Raw genomic sequence first — 21366 nt, 5'->3', positions numbered from 1 at the left:
TTAAAGGAATTCACAAAAATCTAATTCAGGTTGTGATTTTATGGTCTGTGTGTGGGCTCCATTAGATGAACAAACCAAACGATCCTCCTCAGTTGAAATACCTGGATTGAGGAAGTTGATTTTTAACTAATATATGAATAATTATTTTATTAGAGAGGGATGTGCATGAAACACATACGTACATACCTGCATTTATACTCCAGAGATCATACAGGGATGACCCTCATTTTTTTGAGTGGAATATACAAAGATAAAAGAGGAACAAAAGATATAACAATATAACAATTGAGGCTTAGGACATCTTTTAGGACAATTTTGTAACAAAGTTGAAGAAAAGCTTTACATCAGCTTTTCTGATGTTTCTGAATGTATGCTCAATAACTATTGAGCATAAATTAGAATTTTTGAACAAAACCTCTGTAAGATTTAAGGTTTAATTTTACTCTCAAATGCAGTGAGATGCTCAGTGTTAGAATATTTACAATGTTTTACATTACATTTCAATTAATTGTTATATGTCTAATCTGTAATATCTTTTTAGGTCCAATGACACAGACAAAAAAGTTGGATGTGAGCATAGAAAAAGAGGTGCTCTGTGGAGGAATGTCGCTCTACTGCTGTCCTCCTATATTATATATATATTACATTATATGTGAACCTACAGTATCAACATGATGCTGTTTGCTCACTGGAATTCATTCAAAGGTAGAACATTTTTGCACATATTATGACACTTGATATGACTTTCGCACCACTACTTACTGAACAGGCTTTTTGCTTGATATATCTCATTCATAAACTGATGCCTGTAGTTGTATTACATTGTTTTGCAGAGCCTGCATTGACATTAATCCTGAGAGGGGCACCAAAGTAAGACATGAGATGCGGGAAGTTGGTCAAAAAGAAGGCAAGTTCACAACAGGGATGCAATTTGTTTTCCTTTTGTTTTAAATAAATTTCAACAAACCGAACATGAAAATTGACCCTTATGCCTTATTTAAAAATACAGCACTTTATTGGCAAAACTGCTGCCTGTAAATTTATAGTGAAAAGTTTAACCGTGCACAAGAAATCAGTTTTTGCCAAAACTCGAATTAACTGGTAGAAAAAGGAGTTAGATGTCTGATGAAGTCATTCTGATTGGTGAATTAAATACTGTAAGTAAATAAGCAAATGAGCACACGATCACTAAAACATGACAATTTCCCAAAAAAAGAGAGGACGTTTTATGTCTACTAAGGACATCATTGTCTGTTTGTTTGACAGCACAAAAACTAGTAAGGCAATGTCAATTTCTTGGTGATGTCCACCAGTTCAATTTCTAACTTTGGGTCTTGGTGGAAAGTTCCCACAGTCAACCAGGGGCTGATGAGACAGCAGTTCATTAACTTGTCTTGTCAGCCTGAGCATAAGTGTGACAGCAGTTGTGAATGTATTGCACACTGGAAAGCAGCTGCAAAACATCAGGAGGAGAAAATCAGCAAGAAGCATTACACATGAAGATTAAAGCATTTTATTTATTAAAACTTCTTATTGTAATCAACATTTTAATTACATGGAAATCAATGCAGACTAACGAAACTAAACAGCACATGAAGAGAAGTCTTAAGGGATAAAAGCTTAAGTTTGAGCCGTGAGCTCAGATAAAAAGAACAAACTGGTTAAGTTGCAGAAACAATAAGCTAAAGTCAGGCTACAGTTAAACTTCAGTAATCCTACCGTTATCTCTTTATAATAAGTGTTTAAGTGCAAAAAAAAAATTACAAGGAAAAATAATAAAAGTAAATCAGTAACATCTTTCAACTCATGTCAAACTGATCCCAGAACCAACGAGGAGAATAAGGCAGATCTGAACACAGGTGTCAGTACTATAAAGATTCAAACAGAGGCAAAAAATCAGCAGCATAAAGATAACCCCAACCAGATTACCAGAAAATCACATTACGATTCAGGAATAAAATGAGCTAAGTGTTGACTATGTGTAGAGGATTTCTACTGTCTACCTACTGTGTGTGTTTGTGTGCAGCTAATTTGTAACCAAACGTTTGAGCCACTGCTCTTTTTTTAATTATTATTATTATTATTATTATTGTTATTATTAATAATAATAATAAACAAGCAGATTAAGAATCGACAATCATAAAACCAGAACAGATTCATGGTGAAAGCATAGTGTTGCTAAAAACAGTAGCTTATGAGACATCAGTTTATTCTTTACATGCTCTGGGCTCCAACAGCTTCTGGAAAACAAGGAGAACATCATTCAGTAAAGCAGAAGGAAACTTATGGACGCTGAGACCGATGTGATGGCGGCTTAGCTTTTGTAGTACGTTTAGTTTAGCAACAAAACAAATAAATGTATAATCCAAACTGACAGGGACTGTAATCCATACCTGGTTCCTTCAGTGCCTGAGCATTTCCCACCAGCCCAGTCAGCGATTCAGTGTTTCCATTCAGGAGCTCTACAGACAAGTTGTTATTCTGCTGCTCCTCCACGATCCGCTTCTGAAGCTCCTCCTAACATCACATCACACACAATCAGAATTAGATTCATTTAGATACATGCTTCCGTTAAAGCTGGGGCCTGTCATTTCTTTCTTCTTTTTATCTTATATGTTGCAATCCTTTCACATCCTGATAGTCGCATGAGTAACAGTGTGTAAAAAAAACAGATTCAGAAAAGAGGTGTCTGTAACAAAGACTTTATATAAAATGGACATAGTCTTCAGTTGCAATTTTACAATCTCCTGTGGTGAAGTCTTGAGATTCATAGTTTCATAGACCAGTTTTTAAAGTGAATTCTGATGTTGGACAAAGCTAGCCGTCAATCTCACTGGTGTACACTCATATGTGACATGCTTTACTGTCCAAAATCCCTTGAGAATGAGAACATCATTTACAAGAGTAGCATCATGCATTCTTGAGGAAGACCGGAAACTATAGATTGAGAGAATTGCCTTCTCATGAAAATGTTTATTGACCTATAGCAGGTGAGACACCTTTTCCATAAATTTGCATTCAAACAGTTATTTTTAAATCAGTGGACTTGCCCCCTAGTGGTTAACTGACTCTTCCTGGGCTCCACTTTTCAGACTATGTGCATTTGCTCTCATTTCCTCTCTATGTGCAGAGGTTAGCACTCGCAACCCGGTTGGAAGAGGGGCCTTTCTGCATGTTTGCATGTTCTCCCCTGTGTGTACATGGGATTTCTCCGGGTTCTCCAAATTAGGTAAATTGGACACTCACAAATTGACCGCGAGTGTAAGAGTGAATGGTTGCTTTTCTCTATATTTGCTCCTGTGATGGACTGGCAATCTGTCGATGGTGTACTCCACCCCCTCGTCCTATGTCAGCTGAGATTGGGACAGCACACCCCCCCCCCCCCCACAACCCTCATGTGGAGGATAAAGTGGTAAGAAAATGGATGGATGTGATTTTTATATACAGTCCATGTAACCTTTGAGGTTGACTGACTAACCTACCTGACTCTCACCAAGCAACACGTTTATTTTTTATTTTAAAAAAAGCCTCAGAGGCAGACACGACTGAAGCCGAGACCATATTCAGGAGCTGGTACGGGAGTCACAGGAAAAAAAGGGCATAGAAACTGCAGCCTAAATTCCCAGTACAATACAGACAAACCAGTGTTTTTTGTGGGTTGAGCATTGCAGGGCTGTAACAGACCCTCGCTTCAGAAGAAGGTGCACATTACGGTTTATTGTGTGTTTGCTGTTACGCACCTCACACATGACCGCGAGCTGCATTGGCAAGTCGTCCACCTTGACAAAGTCTTCCTCATCAGACTTCTGACTTGTGTTGCCTGACCCCATCTCCTGCATCAATAATTAACAGTAAAAGGAAAGACATTTGAGTAAAAACCCAATGATAGGATGAGCAAAAATATCTTGACAGTGTTCAGAGCGCCCTCCCTCCTGGACTTACGTCTACATTGATCATGACGGGTGAGTCTGTAGCAGGGCTACTCGTCGTGGATGACTTCTTGTGGACGTCCGAAGAGACTGCAGCGTTTTCTTCTGAAGCGGCAGATGCCCCATCTTTACTCTCCTCCTCAGGGCTCTGGCACAACACTGTGGTATCTTCATCCACAATGGAATTGTTAGCCCCAACTGACTTGTTAACTTCTACAAGAAAGAACACAAAAAAGACTAAGAGAGGATCTGAAAATACAGGACTGCCGCAAGTCTCGAATTGTGTTTGTTAGACATTTCCCACTAAAATATCCAGAAGGCCTCACCGTCGCCATTCTCTGAACTCTGGTCAGTTTTGTTCTGGATTTCACTGACTGCTCCCTAGAACATGATAGAATCACAGAGATCAGACCAAGAAAACAGCTCATAACATGTTTGCTTATGATAAAACTAACTGTGGCTCCCACCTCTGGCTCCAACTGTCCATCAGCAGACGCCTGCAAAGAGGTTTGAACGTCGACAGGTCCGGCCTCAAACTCCTCCATCTCCTCCTCCTCGTTCTCATCCTCCCCACTGCCGTAGTTCGTCAAGGCCTGAGTTTCCGCTTTGGAAAGACCTGGGGGAATGTAAGAATGAGATATAAATATGATTTATGCAGCATATATGTGTTACAGTGTTTTGTGTGTTTCAACAAGTGCAAGTTAAGACCACAACAATTGAAATGTAAAACTTCTGTCAAGCTTAGTGGATATGAAGAATATCAGAGTCACAAAATATAAGTAAAAAAAGATGTAAGTAGCCTCACAGAGAATAACAATAGAAATGCTGCTACCTCTCAGAACTTGATTTTTAAGAGCCTGCATAAACTCTATAGACCTGATTGGTTGTTGGTGATGTTTTACAGCAGCTAGCATCTGTAAAGTTGTATTACTGCCCTTATTCTTACTCCTTCCTGTTCCCTGACACCCATATTTCCTCTTTAAACTAAAACTTGTTTCACCATTTCTTTACTCATTTCCCATCACATTGTTTTCACTATTTTGTTGAACTATTATTTTCAAACGTGTGAAAAATTAGGATAATGATTAAGGAAAAAAATCCTTCACTTACTTATCGACAAAGGAATTCCTTGTCCAGCCCCTTCATCTTCATCTTCATCTTCAGCCTCCGAAGCTTCACTGCTCCTGTTGTTCTTCACTTCTGTCTGTAGGTAATGCCGCTGTTGTGTAGAATTGTCTTCCTGTTCAGCTTCATCTTGGTCCTGAATTGAAAAAAGGAGACATTATTAGTACTCGAGTGATGTGTTGCAGTATGAACTAGTGACAGTTTCATTATCAGCAGTGAACTCGCCTTGTCTTCATCCGAGTAGGCTGGAGTAACAGATTTATCACCACCGGCTATATTTTGCTGATCAGTGGAACAATTAAAAGCGGGACTCAAATTAGTTGAACTCATGACCACATTTGTGTACATTTACATTATGTGGAGACAGAAAAAGGTAGAGAAAGCGAACCTTAAGCGGGTGTTTATCTTGAGTGGATGGCCCACTCCTGTTTTTATTCTTCTGTTTGGTTGCTGAAGCATTATTGCTGCCGTTGTCCAAATCCTGCATGAGCCTAAAGAAAGCCAGTTCATTGAAGAGGATCTCAGAGATCTCCACAAGAAGGTCCTCTCCACAGTCCTTCAGAGTGTGGCCAACAAATTTACTGAGAGAGTCCTGGTGTGAGGAAAACAAAGTGCGGATTTGATTAAACCTTAAATGAGTATCGCCTCTGGTTGAGGAATCTGACGCTGGTCATACATATACCTGCAGGATGCCTCCCAGCTGTTTGTGGAAAAAGCGGACAAACTCCTTGCTTTCATCGTTTTGTTGTGTGAGAGTGAGGACCATGCGACGCACGGATGTCAGCAGCTGCAGTGAGCACACCTCGTCCATGTTCTCCTAATTAAAGGAAGCATTTCACTCTTAGATAAGAGATCAGATCCACGACAAGACTAACTCAATAAATATGATCTAGAATGCTTGGTCAGTAAATCTAAGCAAATCTTTTCCAGTGGTGCTCAAAACATGAGTCAGAAATCCTGAAAGATTCATTCCTCTCTGCTCATAAAGTTAGATGAATAAATTACCCCTTCATCAAATGAGGAGACGTAGGGAGGAAAATGCTAACAGCGTTTTGGCTAACTTCATGCCTGTTGTAACTATCACTGACATCCATTTTAATCTCCTACAAGAAATGAGAATTTGTATTTAATTAAAAATTAGGAAATAATTCATATTTGAGCTGGAGACACATTTTACCTTAACACTTTTAGTTCACGTATAAGAAAATATTTCTCTCCCTGTAATTCCCAGAATATTATCTGCTGACACAAAACTCCTTATGTTGTTTTTTCTACCTTCAGGTAGGGAATGACTTCTGTCATGATGGCTTTGATCTGGCGATCCAACTGCTGTGTGTCAATCTGAGGACAGTGCACGTCGCCAGCGGCCCCTCCTGCTCACACACAAACGACAGTTCAAATTGAGACGTGATGCGGCAGCATTCAACGGCACAGTGTGCGGCAGCCGCAGTCGAGGCAAGGTCATGTGAATGGGTACCTTGGGCTGGTTCAGCAGTGTTAGCAGAAGGACGTTCAGCATGTGAGACTTCAGAGACACCTGCAGCGCCGGCATTGCAGGGGTTAAATTCAGCTTTTAGCTTCATGCGCTCATACTCCCTAATCCTGGCCAGAGCTTTGTCTAAATGAATCACCGTGTTGCCTATCATAGCAGCAAAGAAAGAAGACCAAGGGGAAACATATGGGATATGAATAACCAAGCAAAGGATAGAGACAGTAATTGATATTAATGCATCAACAGAACAACCAACATTGACGCTCGAGGATCAAAGTATGCCAAGCCTTACTGCTCTTAACCAATGATAACAAATTTCAACAAAATTTATTTTCCTTTCTTGCCATCTTCTGAAGGTTTTTTTTGGCCATGCATCATTGATCGTGGAGTGTTTCTGGTCGATACACCAAAATAAGCCCAGCTACGAAAAAATAGCAAGTTGCTATATAGTTGAAGACTGAAAGCAAAGCAATTCAGCTGAATCCCAAGCTGTAAAGAAAGACAGATTCCCAACGTCTAACCTTTTATTTTCCTAAATTAAGTGCTTGACACATGCAAAACGTTACCCAGGTCATCATTTGCAAATGGTTCCAGGTTGGAGGATGTTGACATGGTGCTGTCATTGTCCACAGACTCTGCATCATCCCTCTTCTTCAATGTTTTCTGTGTGAACCTCAGGTTCTTCTCCACCACCTCCTGAAAAAGAGAAGCATTCTGGTTTCTCCCAACATAAAAAAATAGACATTTCATCCATCATTCTTGAACAAAGGCTTTATTTAGACAGACAAAGGGCCTAGCTGCCAATTAGCAGAACTCGGGGGACCTTGGCCCAGAACAAAGGATGCATGTCTGATCTAGGAAGAGACATTGAGAGATGAGGGCCATTTTCTTCATAGGCAGGCTACTGAAGCCCTACTGTAAAGCTGGGAAATTGTCAGTGTGGGTGAAGTATAAGACTAGAACATGCAAAAGCGTAAGAGACAAGATAGCAAATGAGATGGGAAAAGTGCAAGAATATCCCACTGAGAGGCAATACTGTGTCTCTTACTGCGTCACTGGTAGCCAGACTCTCACTGGGTGTCAGCTCAGACTGAGAGCCTGCAGCCCAAACCACAGGAGGCAGCTGGTCCTGAGCTGCACTCTTCTCTGCAAGGTACCTAGTCACTATATCCTGGGAGAAACACAGAGACACAATATAATATACTGGTTGAAGTAGCTGTGGAGAGGAGTTGCCTTCACATCTAAGGACAGGGTCAGATGAGTTAATTATGATGAAAAAAACCATCACATTTTCCAAATAATAATTGGAAATTTACTTGGACTCTCATCTATTTATTTTATACAGTAATTCATGTTATTTTTACTATAAACAAGAAAACAAAAGACAATGCATTATCATACATACGTTTGGTTACAACCTCTTCAAAATTTAACATTGTTACAATATGTAGCAAATTGTCAAACAACTTGCCCAATATTCTTTATTTAAATCAGCTGAATATTTTGGAATCAGCCCAGTATAAACAAAAATATCCATGTCAGATACATGCTTGCAGTGAGCAGTTACATGCGTCTACTCTCACCTGGAGGGAATAGAGCGCCCTCTGCCGTAAATAGTCTGTGTTGAGCAGCTGCAGCTCATGAAAGAGCTCGATGAGAAAGTGAGGTCTGGATTCATTCTGGGATATCAAGGTGGCCACCTCAGAGTAAATGGTCTCCCTCAAGGCCTCGAAAAGGGACAGGTCACTGCTCGCATCTACAGTTTCAAGATACATGAATGGGCATTTGTAGAATCTTATCCATGAACGAAAACAATAGTCTGCCCTCAAACTCTAGTTCAGGTTAAAAATAGTCCATGCAATGGATAATTAGGTGACATGATTTTCTTGCAATGACAATGTGAGTTTACCTGGTGCTTCTGTGCATGCAATTCTGTTAGAGAGGAAGGGTGTTCTCCAAGCATATGCTGTGAGTAAGATAAATTAAAGTGACATAGCAATTTAAACAAATATTTAAATTAAACATGCAAAGTAAGTAAAAAATGATGTGAAATAGCATGCTTTAAACATAATATAAGAAATATGCTTTAAATAAAGAAAAAACACTGTGATGTACAAAAAAGCAGAATGTGAATATTAAATGGATACAAAGACAAATGAAAGGGAGTTAAAGTGCACTAGTGGTTGCCATACCAGAAGAGAGGTCATTTCTTTTATTCCCAAGCTTCATCTTGCTGTCTAGTTTTTCTTGGGTCAGCTTGTCCAACAGAATCTGATTCTGATCCTTCTGATGAGACGGGGCTGCCCTCTCTTGGACAAAATCCGAAATGCTACTAACGCTGTCACTCTCATGCTCTGAGGAACACAAAATGAACAATAGGCAGATTTTCTTCATTAAGTTTTCATTTGTGTCCAGCAAATGTTAGAAAAAAAACAACCACTTTCTCACCTTCACTGTTCTTGTGTCCTTTGTTCCTCCTCCGACGACTCTTGGAATTGGGAGTCTTGCTTCGGGAGGCCAAGTTGGCTTGTGCTGAGGCCTTACGTCCAGCTTTGAAAGTCTTTGTTATTGTGGTGGGGTCAACAGGGTCGGGCATGCTGCTGAAGCTTTCCTGTGATGCCTCGTCAAAGTCTTGAGTTCTAGAGTGGTGGTTAATGAAAGCAGGAGAGCAAGAGTTTGTCTCTTGTGGGTGCATTTTAGGTGGATGTGGCTGGACGGTGTTGTTAGTGTAGGTGTTAAGCCAGCCAGCCGGTCTACGGGGATGATATGGGGGGAAAAAACATGTTAACAACACTGTTGCATGAAAAAAAACTATGTCTAAAAAATGAATGGACATACCCTCTTTCTGTTGTCGTGTTGAGAGGAGAGTGCTGCAGTGGAGGAGGGAAACTCATGTACTCTGTTTTGATTGAGGTGTTGGGGTCTATTTGTTTTTGATGGTTAGCTGCAGTGTGACCAGTTGCACCCTGCGGGAACTCACCCATGGGAGCAGGGAACAGTGGGTAAAAGTTAAAGCCTGCAGAGTAAAAGGAAGAAAAACTTAATTGGCTTAAGCTACTGGTTAATGGTCCAAAGAACTTTTGCAACACTGATTCACTTTAAAATTGGGGGAGGCAACAGATTATTGGCATTGTTAAGCAATTTTTTAAATCTTAAAAAACCTCTTTAGTCTGAAAGATAGTTGGACAATAAATGCAAAAAAGGCATGCCAATATCAGTAGACCATTTCAGAGCTGGAGTGCCTTGGGTAATCTGTGCTCATTTGGTGGAAGTGGCTCAAGAGGAGCGTATCAATCCCAAAAAGATAGTAATCTTATGGTGGGATGAGACTCAAATATTTTTCTGCCTCGCACAACTTTAATATATAGTACATTAATTCAAGTTCAAATGAACAAAACATTAAAAGCAATTACACTGGTTCAACAGTTAACAACAGAATAAGATTTAAAAAAAGATTTGTGACAGAATTAAGCCCCAAAGCCAGAAAATATGTGTGCCATACTGGGAGGGAGTGGGGATAAGGTAGATGTTGACACGTTGTTGGTTGGAGGTTGCAGGGTAGAGGAAAAGGGGGGGAAGACACCAGGAGATGCTGAGGGACCAGAGCTGGATTGCTGTGGTGTGCCCTGCTTCTGTGCCTGCCAACCTGATGTTGAGGAGGACAGCAGCTGCTGCTGCTGCTGCTGCTGCTGCTGCTGGCGAATGAGGTCACTCAAGACCTGCTTTAGCCTGTAGAAAAAGTTTTGATAGAATGTAGAACACTTAAAAGGATCAGACCACTTGATACAAAAAAAGTGCTGTACATAAGTTAGCCTCTGCTTTCACCTTTGCACGTTGTTTTGCTGCCAGGCGAGCTGGGTGTGACACTGGTTGAGCTGGTGCATGACCAGGTGGACCTGTGGTGATAACAGGTTGTTTGGTAACGCACTGTAGTGACCAGTCAGTAGGGTTTGCAACATGTACGACAGGGCCTGTGAAAAAAGATGAGAGACAACATGACTGACTTGTGCTTTTGTACGTACTTGTGCTGAAAGTGCTTTTTCTTTTACTGTGAACGTTGCAATATAAATAAAAAAGAAAACCTCTTTAGAAATACACAGTAGGCTTATGTAAGTATCAAGGGTCCAGTGTGTGTATGTGTGTTCATGTTTTTGGTCAATGCACTAACCTGCTGGTCCTGCAGGACTGTCTGACACATGGTGGCACTGAAATCCAGCTGTCTCTGCAGCTGGCTGACTTGTTCCTGCCACTGGCATGAGCCCTCAGCAAAGGAAAGCTCAGAGGGCCAGCGTAAGTTTTCTTGCCGCCGTATGCCTCCGTGCTGACTCTCAGACTGATTCAAACCCATGGACTGCAGCGGGGGTGGTGGTGGCGGCGGCGGCTGCTGCTGCAGCTTGGCCTTTGTCTTGTTACGAAGATGTCCACTACAGTCGCCTGAGAAGGCTGGAGGGGGCTTCAGGTTACTGGAGACAGTGAGCATATGATTAAAAAAAAAAAAAAAAAAAACATATTATACAATAGATGTCAGTAGTGATGGTAACACAATTCATACTGGTTCCACTTTGTCTGACCTTCCTTGATTATTCCTGCTACTGTATGAGCATTGGTTCCGGCTGGAAGAGTAAATGTGGATGTCGTCATCAGAAGTGCTCTCTGCACTTTCTTCCTGATCCTCTTCCACTTCTGCACCCATCTCTGTGGTATACTCTTCATCATCATCTTCTTCTTCGTCATCATCATCATCACCATTAAGGTGGCAGGAAGTGGAACCCCAAGTAGCCATTGTCCTAAAGACACATCATAAAAATGGTGCAAAATATAGTAGACTGTGGAATGGTCATTAGTTTATTACAATTACTATTGCTGAAAAGACATACTGAATAGATAGAAGGACTGAAAAGTGTGGTGGTTACAAAAGCTAACCACCATCTTACATGAAAGAAACAGACACCTAATGCAACAGGTCCTACCTTTCATCCCTACTGACAGTTTGTGAGGGTGAAGCAAGGCCATCTTGATCATCAGTCTGGCGTGAGGGAGAGTCCTCCAGACCACTACGCCTCTGATGCTCAGCCATCAAGGACTCCAAATGCTTTCTGCGTTGGCGCAGTTCTTCGCGCAAGATCTGGTGACGACGCATCTCTGACCAAAGCTGCTGGCAATGGAGGAACACAGGGGTTATTTTCAGTTATGATATAGCAGACATACGACTAACAGTAATCAGGTCTTACCTCATTATCAGTGACTGAAGAAGTAGCTGCTTCTGGTGCAGTGGCTTTGAGCACAGCTGAGTTTGTTTTTGGTTCAGATGAAGAAGAAGCCTGCATAGGGACCGGAGCGGCAACTGCAACTTTTTTCAGCAAACCCTGCTGGCTCACTGAGCTGGACAGAGATGACTAGAAAGAAAAAAACAAAAAAAAAACAATATTATTAAATATACAGTATCTAACACTTCAAAGCTTAAAGTGTTACTGTCCTCACTCCATCTGATGAATGCTGAGTTATCAAAGTAACTACCAAAACACAGCATCCCTGTATGGCTTACATACATGACGTTTATTTGTATTCAATAGTTGGTGGGTCAACATTTCCGTTTGTGAGGCACAAACTAATTAGCTAAAACTAATGCAGTCTAATACAACTGCAATGCAATTCATGTCAAGCGTTAGTTACATTGAGTTGTTTCGTCAACTTTATGATTATTTTAGAGCCTGTAATACTAACTGTGAACGAAAGTTTAAAAAACACAGTTCCAAAGCATTTTTACAGTATGAAATCAGTTCATCAGATATCCGTGTGTGTGTAAATCACCTGGAGGTCAGGACAAGCCCATTGAAGGTCCTGGATCTTGCCTTGGATTTCAATGAGTCTCTGTCGTTCTTCGTGGAGCTGCTTCAACTCCTGTTGCTGCTGAAGCAGCTTCTCCTCATACAACTTCTCCCTGTGTAGTTTTAATGCAATGCAAACAGACCAAGGTCAACACAAAAAGAAAATCAATGCATTTATATTCAAAAGAATGTTTTGGAACAACTGCCGAACAGGTTTCCTGGCACATTTCATATACTGTACCTGGCCTTGCTGGAGAGAGTGAGGTTTCTGGGGCTCTGTTTAGATACAGCTCCAAGTGGCCGAGCAACAGTAGCTCTGGTGTTATTTGGCTGTTGGTGTGGGGCTTCATCCTCATTAGCTGTTGTACCATCTGTATCATCGCTCTAGGAGTACACAAAAAAGGCTATTTTGCAGAGACTAATGGCAACAACTCCATAACACATCCATAAAACACATCCTCCTCCGAAATGTATTTGGTCATCATCTTACCTGAACCATGGCCACCAATTCCTGCAGCTGTCGTAGTTTCTGTTTCGCTGTCTGGCGATGCACCTTCTGGGAAAAACCTCCGTCGTTCCCCAGACTGCTCCTACGACTAGACCCTGATGCCTCACTGCCTGGAGCCACAGCCTGTGCCCCTGCACCATTGTCAAGACAGTCCTCATCTTCATCCTCAACCTTCACTCGATTGTATGACGTGTCCCGGTTGTACTGGCACTCTAAATAGGAGCAAAGTTAGAGATATGTTATTTGAATTTTTCGGCATAGTTAATATTGCCTTACATTAACCTCCAAATGTGTACTCAAAATCACAATCTCTCAGCTTGAAACTAGTGGAGAAGCCAATTAAAATGAGCATGTGCTGGTGAATTCAGTTTGCAGCTCCTCTTGAGAAGAAATTAGTTTGAATGGGGGGAGTAGCAATATGTAGATTTTGGGTTTAGCAGTCCATGAACTCTTAATTCCTATATCTGTACTTGACTAAATAAACTTTACAAATGAAAAGAAATGCACATTGTAAATCTGATAATGCCAAATGCACCATGTATGTATGTTTACATGTGTACAAGGCGTAGCACTCATCGGTCAGTGTATCCATGTGCGTACCTATGGTCGAGGGGATTTTGAGGCTGCGGAGGTTGGCTGCTGACCGGTTGTTGATCTCACACTCAATATTGAGTCTTCCGTCTCGGTTGTTAGTAGTGCTACTCCTGACACAGCGCCTGTTGGTCAGGCTGTTCAGGTCTGTCCAGTTACCACTGTGCTGTGGATTTCTAAACAGATAATGTGCAGCATCCATTATGGTAACATAATATTAGTTGAATTATGCACACTATGATCCAATGGTGGTGACAAATTATTTTATTTAGACACTTACCTAATATTAGTTACAGACTGGCGGTTCACCTGCTCAGAGTCAAACATGGCTTCAAACATAGAACCATCTGTTTCATCTTCCTCCTCTTCTTCCTGATCATCATCATCTTCTTTCACATTCTCATTGATCGCATCCACCATCATATCAGAGGTCTGCTCGTAGTACTGAACTAACTCTCGAAGTTCATTCAAACGCTTGTGGACCTCCTTTAGCTTCCTGTACGGTGAGGAAACGAACCATATACATGTGAATTAAATAGATTTTAAGGGACGATAACTGAACAGCATGCATGTTTACCATGCAACGCAATGCTGTTGATACATGACTTCTGTCTGTGTGTGTTTTTGAACACACCTGAGCTTGTCTGTGGAGTTGGAGCTCTCCTGGTGTTGCGTGAGTGACGTATGAAAAGCAGTAGAAGCTGAGGTTCCGTTAGAGCAGAGAGCAGATGGACAATCTGAGGATCCCCCTGCACTTAAACTGCACTGTGTCGACAGGCCACGACCTAAAAGGAAACCACATGCAATTCATCGACAACTAATAAGGAAATATGCAGAAACATCAACAAAAAGCTTTGTATAGATGCAATATTCTTACCCGAGCTGTTATTGAGAGTCTGGTCTCTAAGCGAATGCAGCTCTTGCAGGATCTTGTCCATGGTTTGCTTTTTGTCCTGAAGCTCTTGGAGCTTGGTGAGTTTAGCGCTGGCAGCTGTTGCTCCAGAGTCCAGCCCAGTGTGTGGGCCAGAGGCAGAGTGAAGGAGCGGCCTGTGTTGTGGTGGGCCAACAGCCTGAGGTGTCCTTGACCAGCACACCTCTCTGGAGAGTGAAAGACTCTCTGCCTGACGACGGTTGTCTGGTACTGCTTTAGTCTAAACAACAGAGAAAATGACTTGCATTTCTTTATAAAATAAAAATATGTTTAAGGCATCCAATATTTTCACTGCCATAGTGGAAAGTTAACATCTATACATGCAGTTTTGATGATTTATAAAGACAATAAACTGATTAGTGTGTGGACTTATTCTACGTGGCCAAAAATATTATTTATGTATGTATGTAATATGGAAGCCATGTTTACTATACCTTCGAGTCATGTAGCTGGTTGTGGAAGCGCTGGATCAAATCATTTAACTCTTCGTTCAGTTCTGATGTGATGCTCAGACCGGAGACACTTCCTGTGGTTTCTGTGACAACTAGTGACAACACATTGTTATTTTACATTTATGTAAATTATCTCAAGTTAAGGTTGAGACATTGCACATTAATGTAAATAGTATTCATTGAATTGAATCATTGAACAAACTGAATGTGCTGAGGCCCATGAGTAACATTATACACATTTTTTCATGATAAAAATAATGATTATTATTTATTATTAATTATTATCAGGTTAAGTATTTAGTGTTTCACTTAGCTATGAACATATCTGCGACTATGTTAGTAATTGTGTATCTTACCAGTGTCTTCAATCACAGCAAGTGCCTGCTCTGCGTTCTGCTGCATGGCCATCAGGGCTTCCTGGCGGCCCTGTAGGGCCCTGAGCTGCTCCTGCTGCTCGAGCATCTTCTTCAGCAGCTCGTGCTGCTTACGCAGATTCTCCAACTCTTCCTTCTGGTCAGCACGCACAACCTCTGGCCTACCACCCTGCAACATTTACACCCACACACCAATTAGAAACACAGAGACGACCAAAACTGCAATACTATTCGGTACAGTGCTGGGCAATCATTCGATAACTATACTCAGTAGAATTTTCTTCAATATCGACATAACAAAGGTTCAATATAGTAAATCCAAGTTATTGACTTACCACCCAGCCCTATGACATAGCAAATCATCAGAACATGACTTGTTGCTTTAGTTCTAAAACCTTACGTATCAATTCAAAGTCAAGCCCACATATACACATATACAACAAAGAGCATAAACATGGACAGAGGGTTTCAGGGTTGGCCCGTAACAAATGTACACACCATTGCATTTGAAGCACCTGAAGAGCCAACCTCAATGTTAACAGAAGCACTCTCTGCTACTGAACCTGAGCCCACAGCAGAATCCAGGGTCCCTACATCATCCTCTTCCTTCTCCTGTGCCTATAAAAACAGCAACAGCCACTGGCTCAAATGCACTGCAGCTGAATGACGTAAATTCACAACAAAACAAGTTTTTTCATCAACTATTTGCCATTGTTAAAGATCACAAGTTCGTCACGATAAATAATTCATCATACTACAGTTGGAAATATGCATCAGACGCCGATTGATTATAAAACATAGAGATAACTGAAGTATCGTGCCTCTTGTAAAAAAAAAACAATAATAAATATTAAAAAATGCTTAAATCGAGGTACATCCCACAGCAAAGAATGTTGTTATGCTATGTTCCAGTTTTATCGTCCCATGAAACATGACTCCACTGTTGAAGCGTCTCAAAGAAAGACAGTCATTAAAAATACATGTTTGACAGCCTGGATACTAACAAAGCAGGTTCAACTAAAACTACAAAATAACGACTGGAATCTTGCAAATGACATGCACATTCATCCAAAATTACGCAGCTTCTCCAGTAAGTATATAAGCATGACAGCAGATTACATTAAATATATCAGTAATGAAGCTAGGGACACAGTTTGTACACTTACAAGCATTTTCTGCAGGAAACGTAAATAGGACTTCTCTTGCTCCTTGAGGTGGTCGATGAGATGACAAAGACGCTCAACGTTGGCTGGCACATCATTCTTCTCCACCAGGTCATCCCGCATGGAGGTGGCCTTACCGATGTACTCCCGGATCTGTATCAGTTTGCTCACCACCTGAGACCATACGAGGAAGGGGGTGGTGTATAGGTGTGGGTTTCAGGAGAGTAAAAGAAGAGAAGACAAGCGAGATGAAAGGAAAGGTGAGCGAGCATCTGTATCGACAGCTCAGACAGCTAAAGAAGGGCAGAAAGGGGGTTGGGCACCAAGGAAACCAAACTCACTGGGCGCCAAGGGTGGAATATTTATAAACTGCCCTAAATACAGCCTAGTTTCAGCTGCACTAGCTCTCTTGCTCAAATTTATCCTAGTTCTGGGTGTACAGTTGTGGTAGAGTACAGCAATATAACCACCAATTTGCATGTAAAAAATACTCATCGCAATCAGATGTGTAATAAATGTCTTTTTCTTCAAATATACTTGGATACAATTGCTAAATGATTTGTCCAAAATTACCATTATATCAAAACAGGTTTATAAACTGCCTTAACTCTTATAAGATAGGTTTCTATAAAAATGTATTACACTATTTAACCAGATTGTCAAAGGTTTGGTAGGAGAAATGTGCATTTATCACCAGCAGTAAAGTGAATATTGGGAGTTAATTCACTAAGAGCAGCAAATGTCCCATGTCACCACAGAGGAAAAGCAAGGTGCAACTTGAGAACATAAATAAATAGCTCCCACAGCTGTTGGTATACTTCATGATCATGTTTCAATGTTGCTTTGGTTCATTATTGTAGTAATATTTGCTTATAGCACTAAATGGAGGAACGTTGTAGTTTCCTCATCAGAGCTGAGGAAGAACATGTTGGTAGATACAACTTTTACAATGCTACACACATCACCTCCAGCTCTAATCTGTCAATTTTAAATAGCAATGCCTTTACTCTGCACACTGCACTACAATCACCACTGCTATATCGAGGTTTTTTTCTTAAGAACACAGAGCATTTAGGCTGCTTTTTATTCCATTATTATGTTAAAATGTACAGTTTATACAGAGGCCATAAGAATGTGCAATATATTGACCAACTATATAAACACACCAGAGAAAAATGTACCCAAAATTTTTACAATCCAATTGAATTTGTGAAATTTGGAAATATGTCATAGTTCACTTGGCTCATTTTTATAAACAAATAGAAAAGACAAAACGGTCAATTTTGTGACTTCTGCACAATTATTGCTACTTTATATCACTACTAAAAATTTGATATAAAATGAATCATAATTTTGACTTAACAACACAAAAAAACTTTTGTGTTTTTTGAAAACTGAATATGTGACCAATAAACACACACCCCCAGGATGCCCATATAAGGAGTTGTGTATTATTCCCACGGAAATTCACCATGGGTGCACCTGCGGCACAGACTGGTGTGAGCACTAAGGGTTATTTAACATATCTCATTATCTGGTGGACAGACAGATACAAACTTTAGTACAGAACGATGAATTAATTTTTTTGGTTTGTTTTTTAGACAAAAGGACGTTCTTCTTTACCTTGTCTGAAAAACAAACAGCCAACAACATAGCATACAAACTCAGCATAAGTAACACAAAACATTACCTGGCTGCTGTCTATTCGTGGCTCTCCTCTGTCGTATTCTCTGCGCACCAAGGGCTCTCTCTCTGCCCCACCATGGATGATTCTCACAGTTTCCTTTGTAGGAATCACAGGGGTTAACGTATCCCTGAGTCCTGCACTCTGCTTCTTGGTTTCCTTGGTGATAGCAGGGGTTGCTGGGGCAGAAGAGGAGGGAGGCAGCAGCTCCTTGCTTTTGTTAGTGTTTACATGCAGAGGTAGGAAGTTGTAGGGCTTCTTGTTCTCTCCAGCGAACTGGCGCTGGTTGTTGGCAGCTGTGACACGCCCCTGAGAGTCACTGCCGATGCTCCTCTGAGTAGGTAAGAAAAGAAACTACAAGTCAGACAAATCCCGAATCAAGGTAGTAGTCACTTATGTTTTAAAATGCAGCCACTGTAATTGTTCACATTCGAGTCATTTTTGTCACAAGGCCTCTGCCTAGATTTAAAGTCAAAATGAAGACAGGCGCATTTTCAGTATATAGGATTTAGTGGCATCAAACAGTGAAATTGTATTCTGCAACTTGATAGTGATTTCCCTGAGTCTCATTCTCTTCTTACAAAATGTAGAAGCAATTGCTGTGGCACTTTTTATTAACTTGCAAATATTGTTCCTTGTACTGGTTTAATACTGTATGTTCAGCTTTTCTTGTGGTGGAAATTGTTTATTTCAAAGGTAAACATAAATAGATTTTAAAATGTTTGTCTTGTTATCGAGTAACACCTACAAAAAAAACACAAATATACAACAGCATGCTGAAAACAACCAAATAAACTGTGTGTAAGACTGCTGTGGTAACAATGCATTAATAACAAAATTCTCACCACAGCTTTATCCACTGAAGAGCCCTTTTTTGCCTTCTCAAAAGTTTACATTTTGTCATCTCATTTTAGTCTGCCACAATTTCCTCTATTTGTAACGTAAGCACCACAGCAGTGCATTAAGCTACTGAAATTGTGATGTAAAATGTTTTTCATGACCAATACTACCAAAATAAAAAACTGTAATTGTCCACAAAGCTTATTGTCACAATTTAATAGTGCCTTGTGTTATTAGACAGCCGCTTTTCTGTCAGACAACAACAACACCATAGAGATCTACTTAGATCATGAGTCCTAACACAGTTAACATTACCACCTGTAATTCACTGCTGTCTAAAAATATATCTATATTCCTGTGACAATTATATGTCTAATTATATAATTTCTTTTTTTTTTTTTTTTACCTCATCCAGGTCTGTGAAATTGATCCTCTGACGCAGTTTGTCCAGCTCAGCTTGGTCTGGGACAGACATCTGGGTGGTGTACTTGATGTGTGGAAAGGAATGAGGGGTGCGGGCTCTCCTGCGACCAGCCCCAGGAGTGGACTCTGGAGAAATATCATTAGTCAGGCGGCTCTCCACCACAGCAGCGGAGAGCTTCTTCTTGTTCTTCTCTGAAGATCTGTTGGCTTTCTTCTGTTGTACACCCCAGTCCTGAACAACAAGGGGTAAAAAGTCTGTTGTTATTATGTTTATGATATTACGTTTTTATGGAGTTGGACACAAAATGTGTTCACATCCGACCAACATACATAAACACATGACAGAAAAATACAGTTAAAAGAGTGGATATATGTTCACAATTCAGGGTTTGGTAATACTGGCTGCATATTAGAAAAAATCTTTTTGTAGAGAGTATTTCCAGTGTTCAACATTGCATGAAAATCTGACACGTTCTTACCGTGTTGTTGAGTCTGTCTTCCAGGCTGCCATTGGTTACAGTCCAGTTGTGTAGCTCTTCGGAACTGTCCTCAAAAGGAGCACCTCCAGTTGCCATCGCACACTTTTACTGCTTGCTGGAAATTACAAACAAAATACATACAGTTAATCAAGCACAAAGGATGGGAACAAACAAGTTATACAAGCCAGAATCAGTCCTATTGGCCAAGTATGAGTGCCTATACCAAGAATGTGACTACTGTTTTCCATTACTCTGTGTACTTGCACATAAAAAGGTAAATTAAATATTAAAAAAGGACAACAAAATGAAACAAATTAGACAAACAATAAGTTAAGCAAGTGTACACACTAGACATTTGAAATGGAAGAAAATAGTACCTAAAACAAGAACAAACGTGACTTAAAATAACAAAGGCTGACATTGATAAAATACTAAAAATGTTTACTAAAAAAGACATTTATCAACATGCAATCCAAAAAGATAAAGCTGAATACTAACGTTAGCGCTGAGGTAATCAATGCAGATATATCTTAAGTACCCACCGCGGGCTCTCCCTTACAGCTAACTGGCACATTTAAGAGTAAAATGCGTCATTTCTTACCAACAGCAGTTAACTTTAGCTAACGATAATGTGCAAGTGAATCAACCATTTAAGCCGACCATATAACATTACAGGCTAGCTTCGGTAACTCGTTATTTAGCGTTAGCAGCAGCCAGTGTCAGCCTCTGGGTTTTGTTTGTGTGGCCCGCTAAGATTCCCGGGGAACAACAATGAAATCTTCCCTCCACCAAGCAGCGAGTTAGCGCGATCTTTCTCTCTATGCTGCCCGAGAGGACAGGCTCCGCCTAATGTTAGCTTAAACGGGCAGAAAGTGCGTAGTGGGTTAAAATGTGAGTGTGTCTAGCTTCGTTCTTGTTTTTGAAAACTTTACCAGCTCACAGACTCTAACCAGAACCTGACTCTTAACTGGTTCCGTCGCACAACCGCCATGGAAACACGCAATAACCCCAATCTCCAACAGCTAACCCACTGGTGAACATTCGAGTGATTTTTTGCCGACAGAACATCACAATAACATTACATATTCACTCAAATTACACGAAAAAACAAAATCCCATGCTAATCACTCACCAAAGTTGTCAGAAGTGGCTAATGCTACATAGCTTGCTAACAACTGCTCAACAACACAGGGATAACTTTAAATGCCTCAGCAAAAGTTGAAGCACAACAGCATTTTAGCTACTTTAAAGCTAATAATTATTTGACATGTAGCAAATTGGGCTTTACAAGCTAGCGAGACGAATCCATAATGATATTAGTTAGCAAAAGACAAACGCAGCAGGTTGACCGTCATAGAATTATTACAACTGCGCTAGCTAACTTAGCTTGCCTTGAGACAGACGGTGTTGATATTACCAGTCAGACAGGATGTCAAAGCAAATGCCTTTGTCTACCATATCATATAGTGCAATTATATCTTCGCGATTTTTTTCTCCAAATCTGGTAAACGTCATGTGATAAACAAAAATCTAAAAATTCCAGCAAC

The 21366-nt window shown here is 40.5% G+C and overlaps 1 protein-coding gene across 7 annotated transcripts; it reads right to left on the bottom strand.

Moving 5' to 3' along the window:
• Positions 1-1507: 1507 nt before the first annotated feature.
• pcm1 (pericentriolar material 1) lies at positions 1508-21295 on the bottom strand. 7 transcript variants are annotated; one of them, XM_083909214.1, is made up of 40 exons: positions 21237-21295; positions 19820-19934; positions 19324-19572; positions 18084-18410; positions 16397-16567; positions 15729-15848; positions 15213-15399; positions 14839-14948; positions 14351-14624; positions 14108-14258; positions 13754-13969; positions 13483-13649; positions 12865-13094; positions 12616-12758; positions 12358-12487; positions 11778-11942; positions 11517-11701; positions 11118-11333; positions 10715-11009; positions 10372-10517; positions 10049-10275; positions 9385-9562; positions 8995-9299; positions 8739-8900; positions 8456-8512; positions 8130-8302; positions 7595-7717; positions 7113-7242; positions 6532-6693; positions 6330-6427; positions 5737-5871; positions 5443-5646; positions 5280-5336; positions 5040-5190; positions 4397-4545; positions 4256-4310; positions 3943-4142; positions 3741-3833; positions 2394-2517; positions 1508-2240 (listed from the first exon to the last, which is right to left on the bottom strand). In XM_083909214.1, the coding sequence occupies exons 2-40, from the start codon at positions 19913-19915 to the stop codon at positions 2215-2217; spliced, it is 6387 nt and encodes a 2128-aa protein (XP_083765340.1). In that variant the 5' UTR covers positions 19916-19934; positions 21237-21295; the 3' UTR covers positions 1508-2214. The 7 variants fall into 7 exon arrangements, with proteins under 7 accessions (XP_083765340.1, XP_083765339.1, XP_083765343.1 ...); XM_083909213.1 differs by lacking the exon at positions 21237-21295 and adding an exon at positions 20952-21096; XM_083909217.1 differs by lacking the exon at positions 21237-21295 and adding an exon at positions 20952-21096 and having other exon boundaries at positions 1508-2237.
• Positions 21296-21366: the final 71 nt, after the last annotated feature.

The sequence above is a fragment of the Microchirus variegatus genome (assembly GCF_963457635.1).
Source record: "Microchirus variegatus genome assembly, chromosome: 23".
In the NCBI taxonomy this organism is placed as follows: domain Eukaryota; kingdom Metazoa; phylum Chordata; class Actinopteri; order Pleuronectiformes; family Soleidae; genus Microchirus; species Microchirus variegatus.
This window is presented reverse-complemented; position numbering and strand designations above follow the sequence as displayed.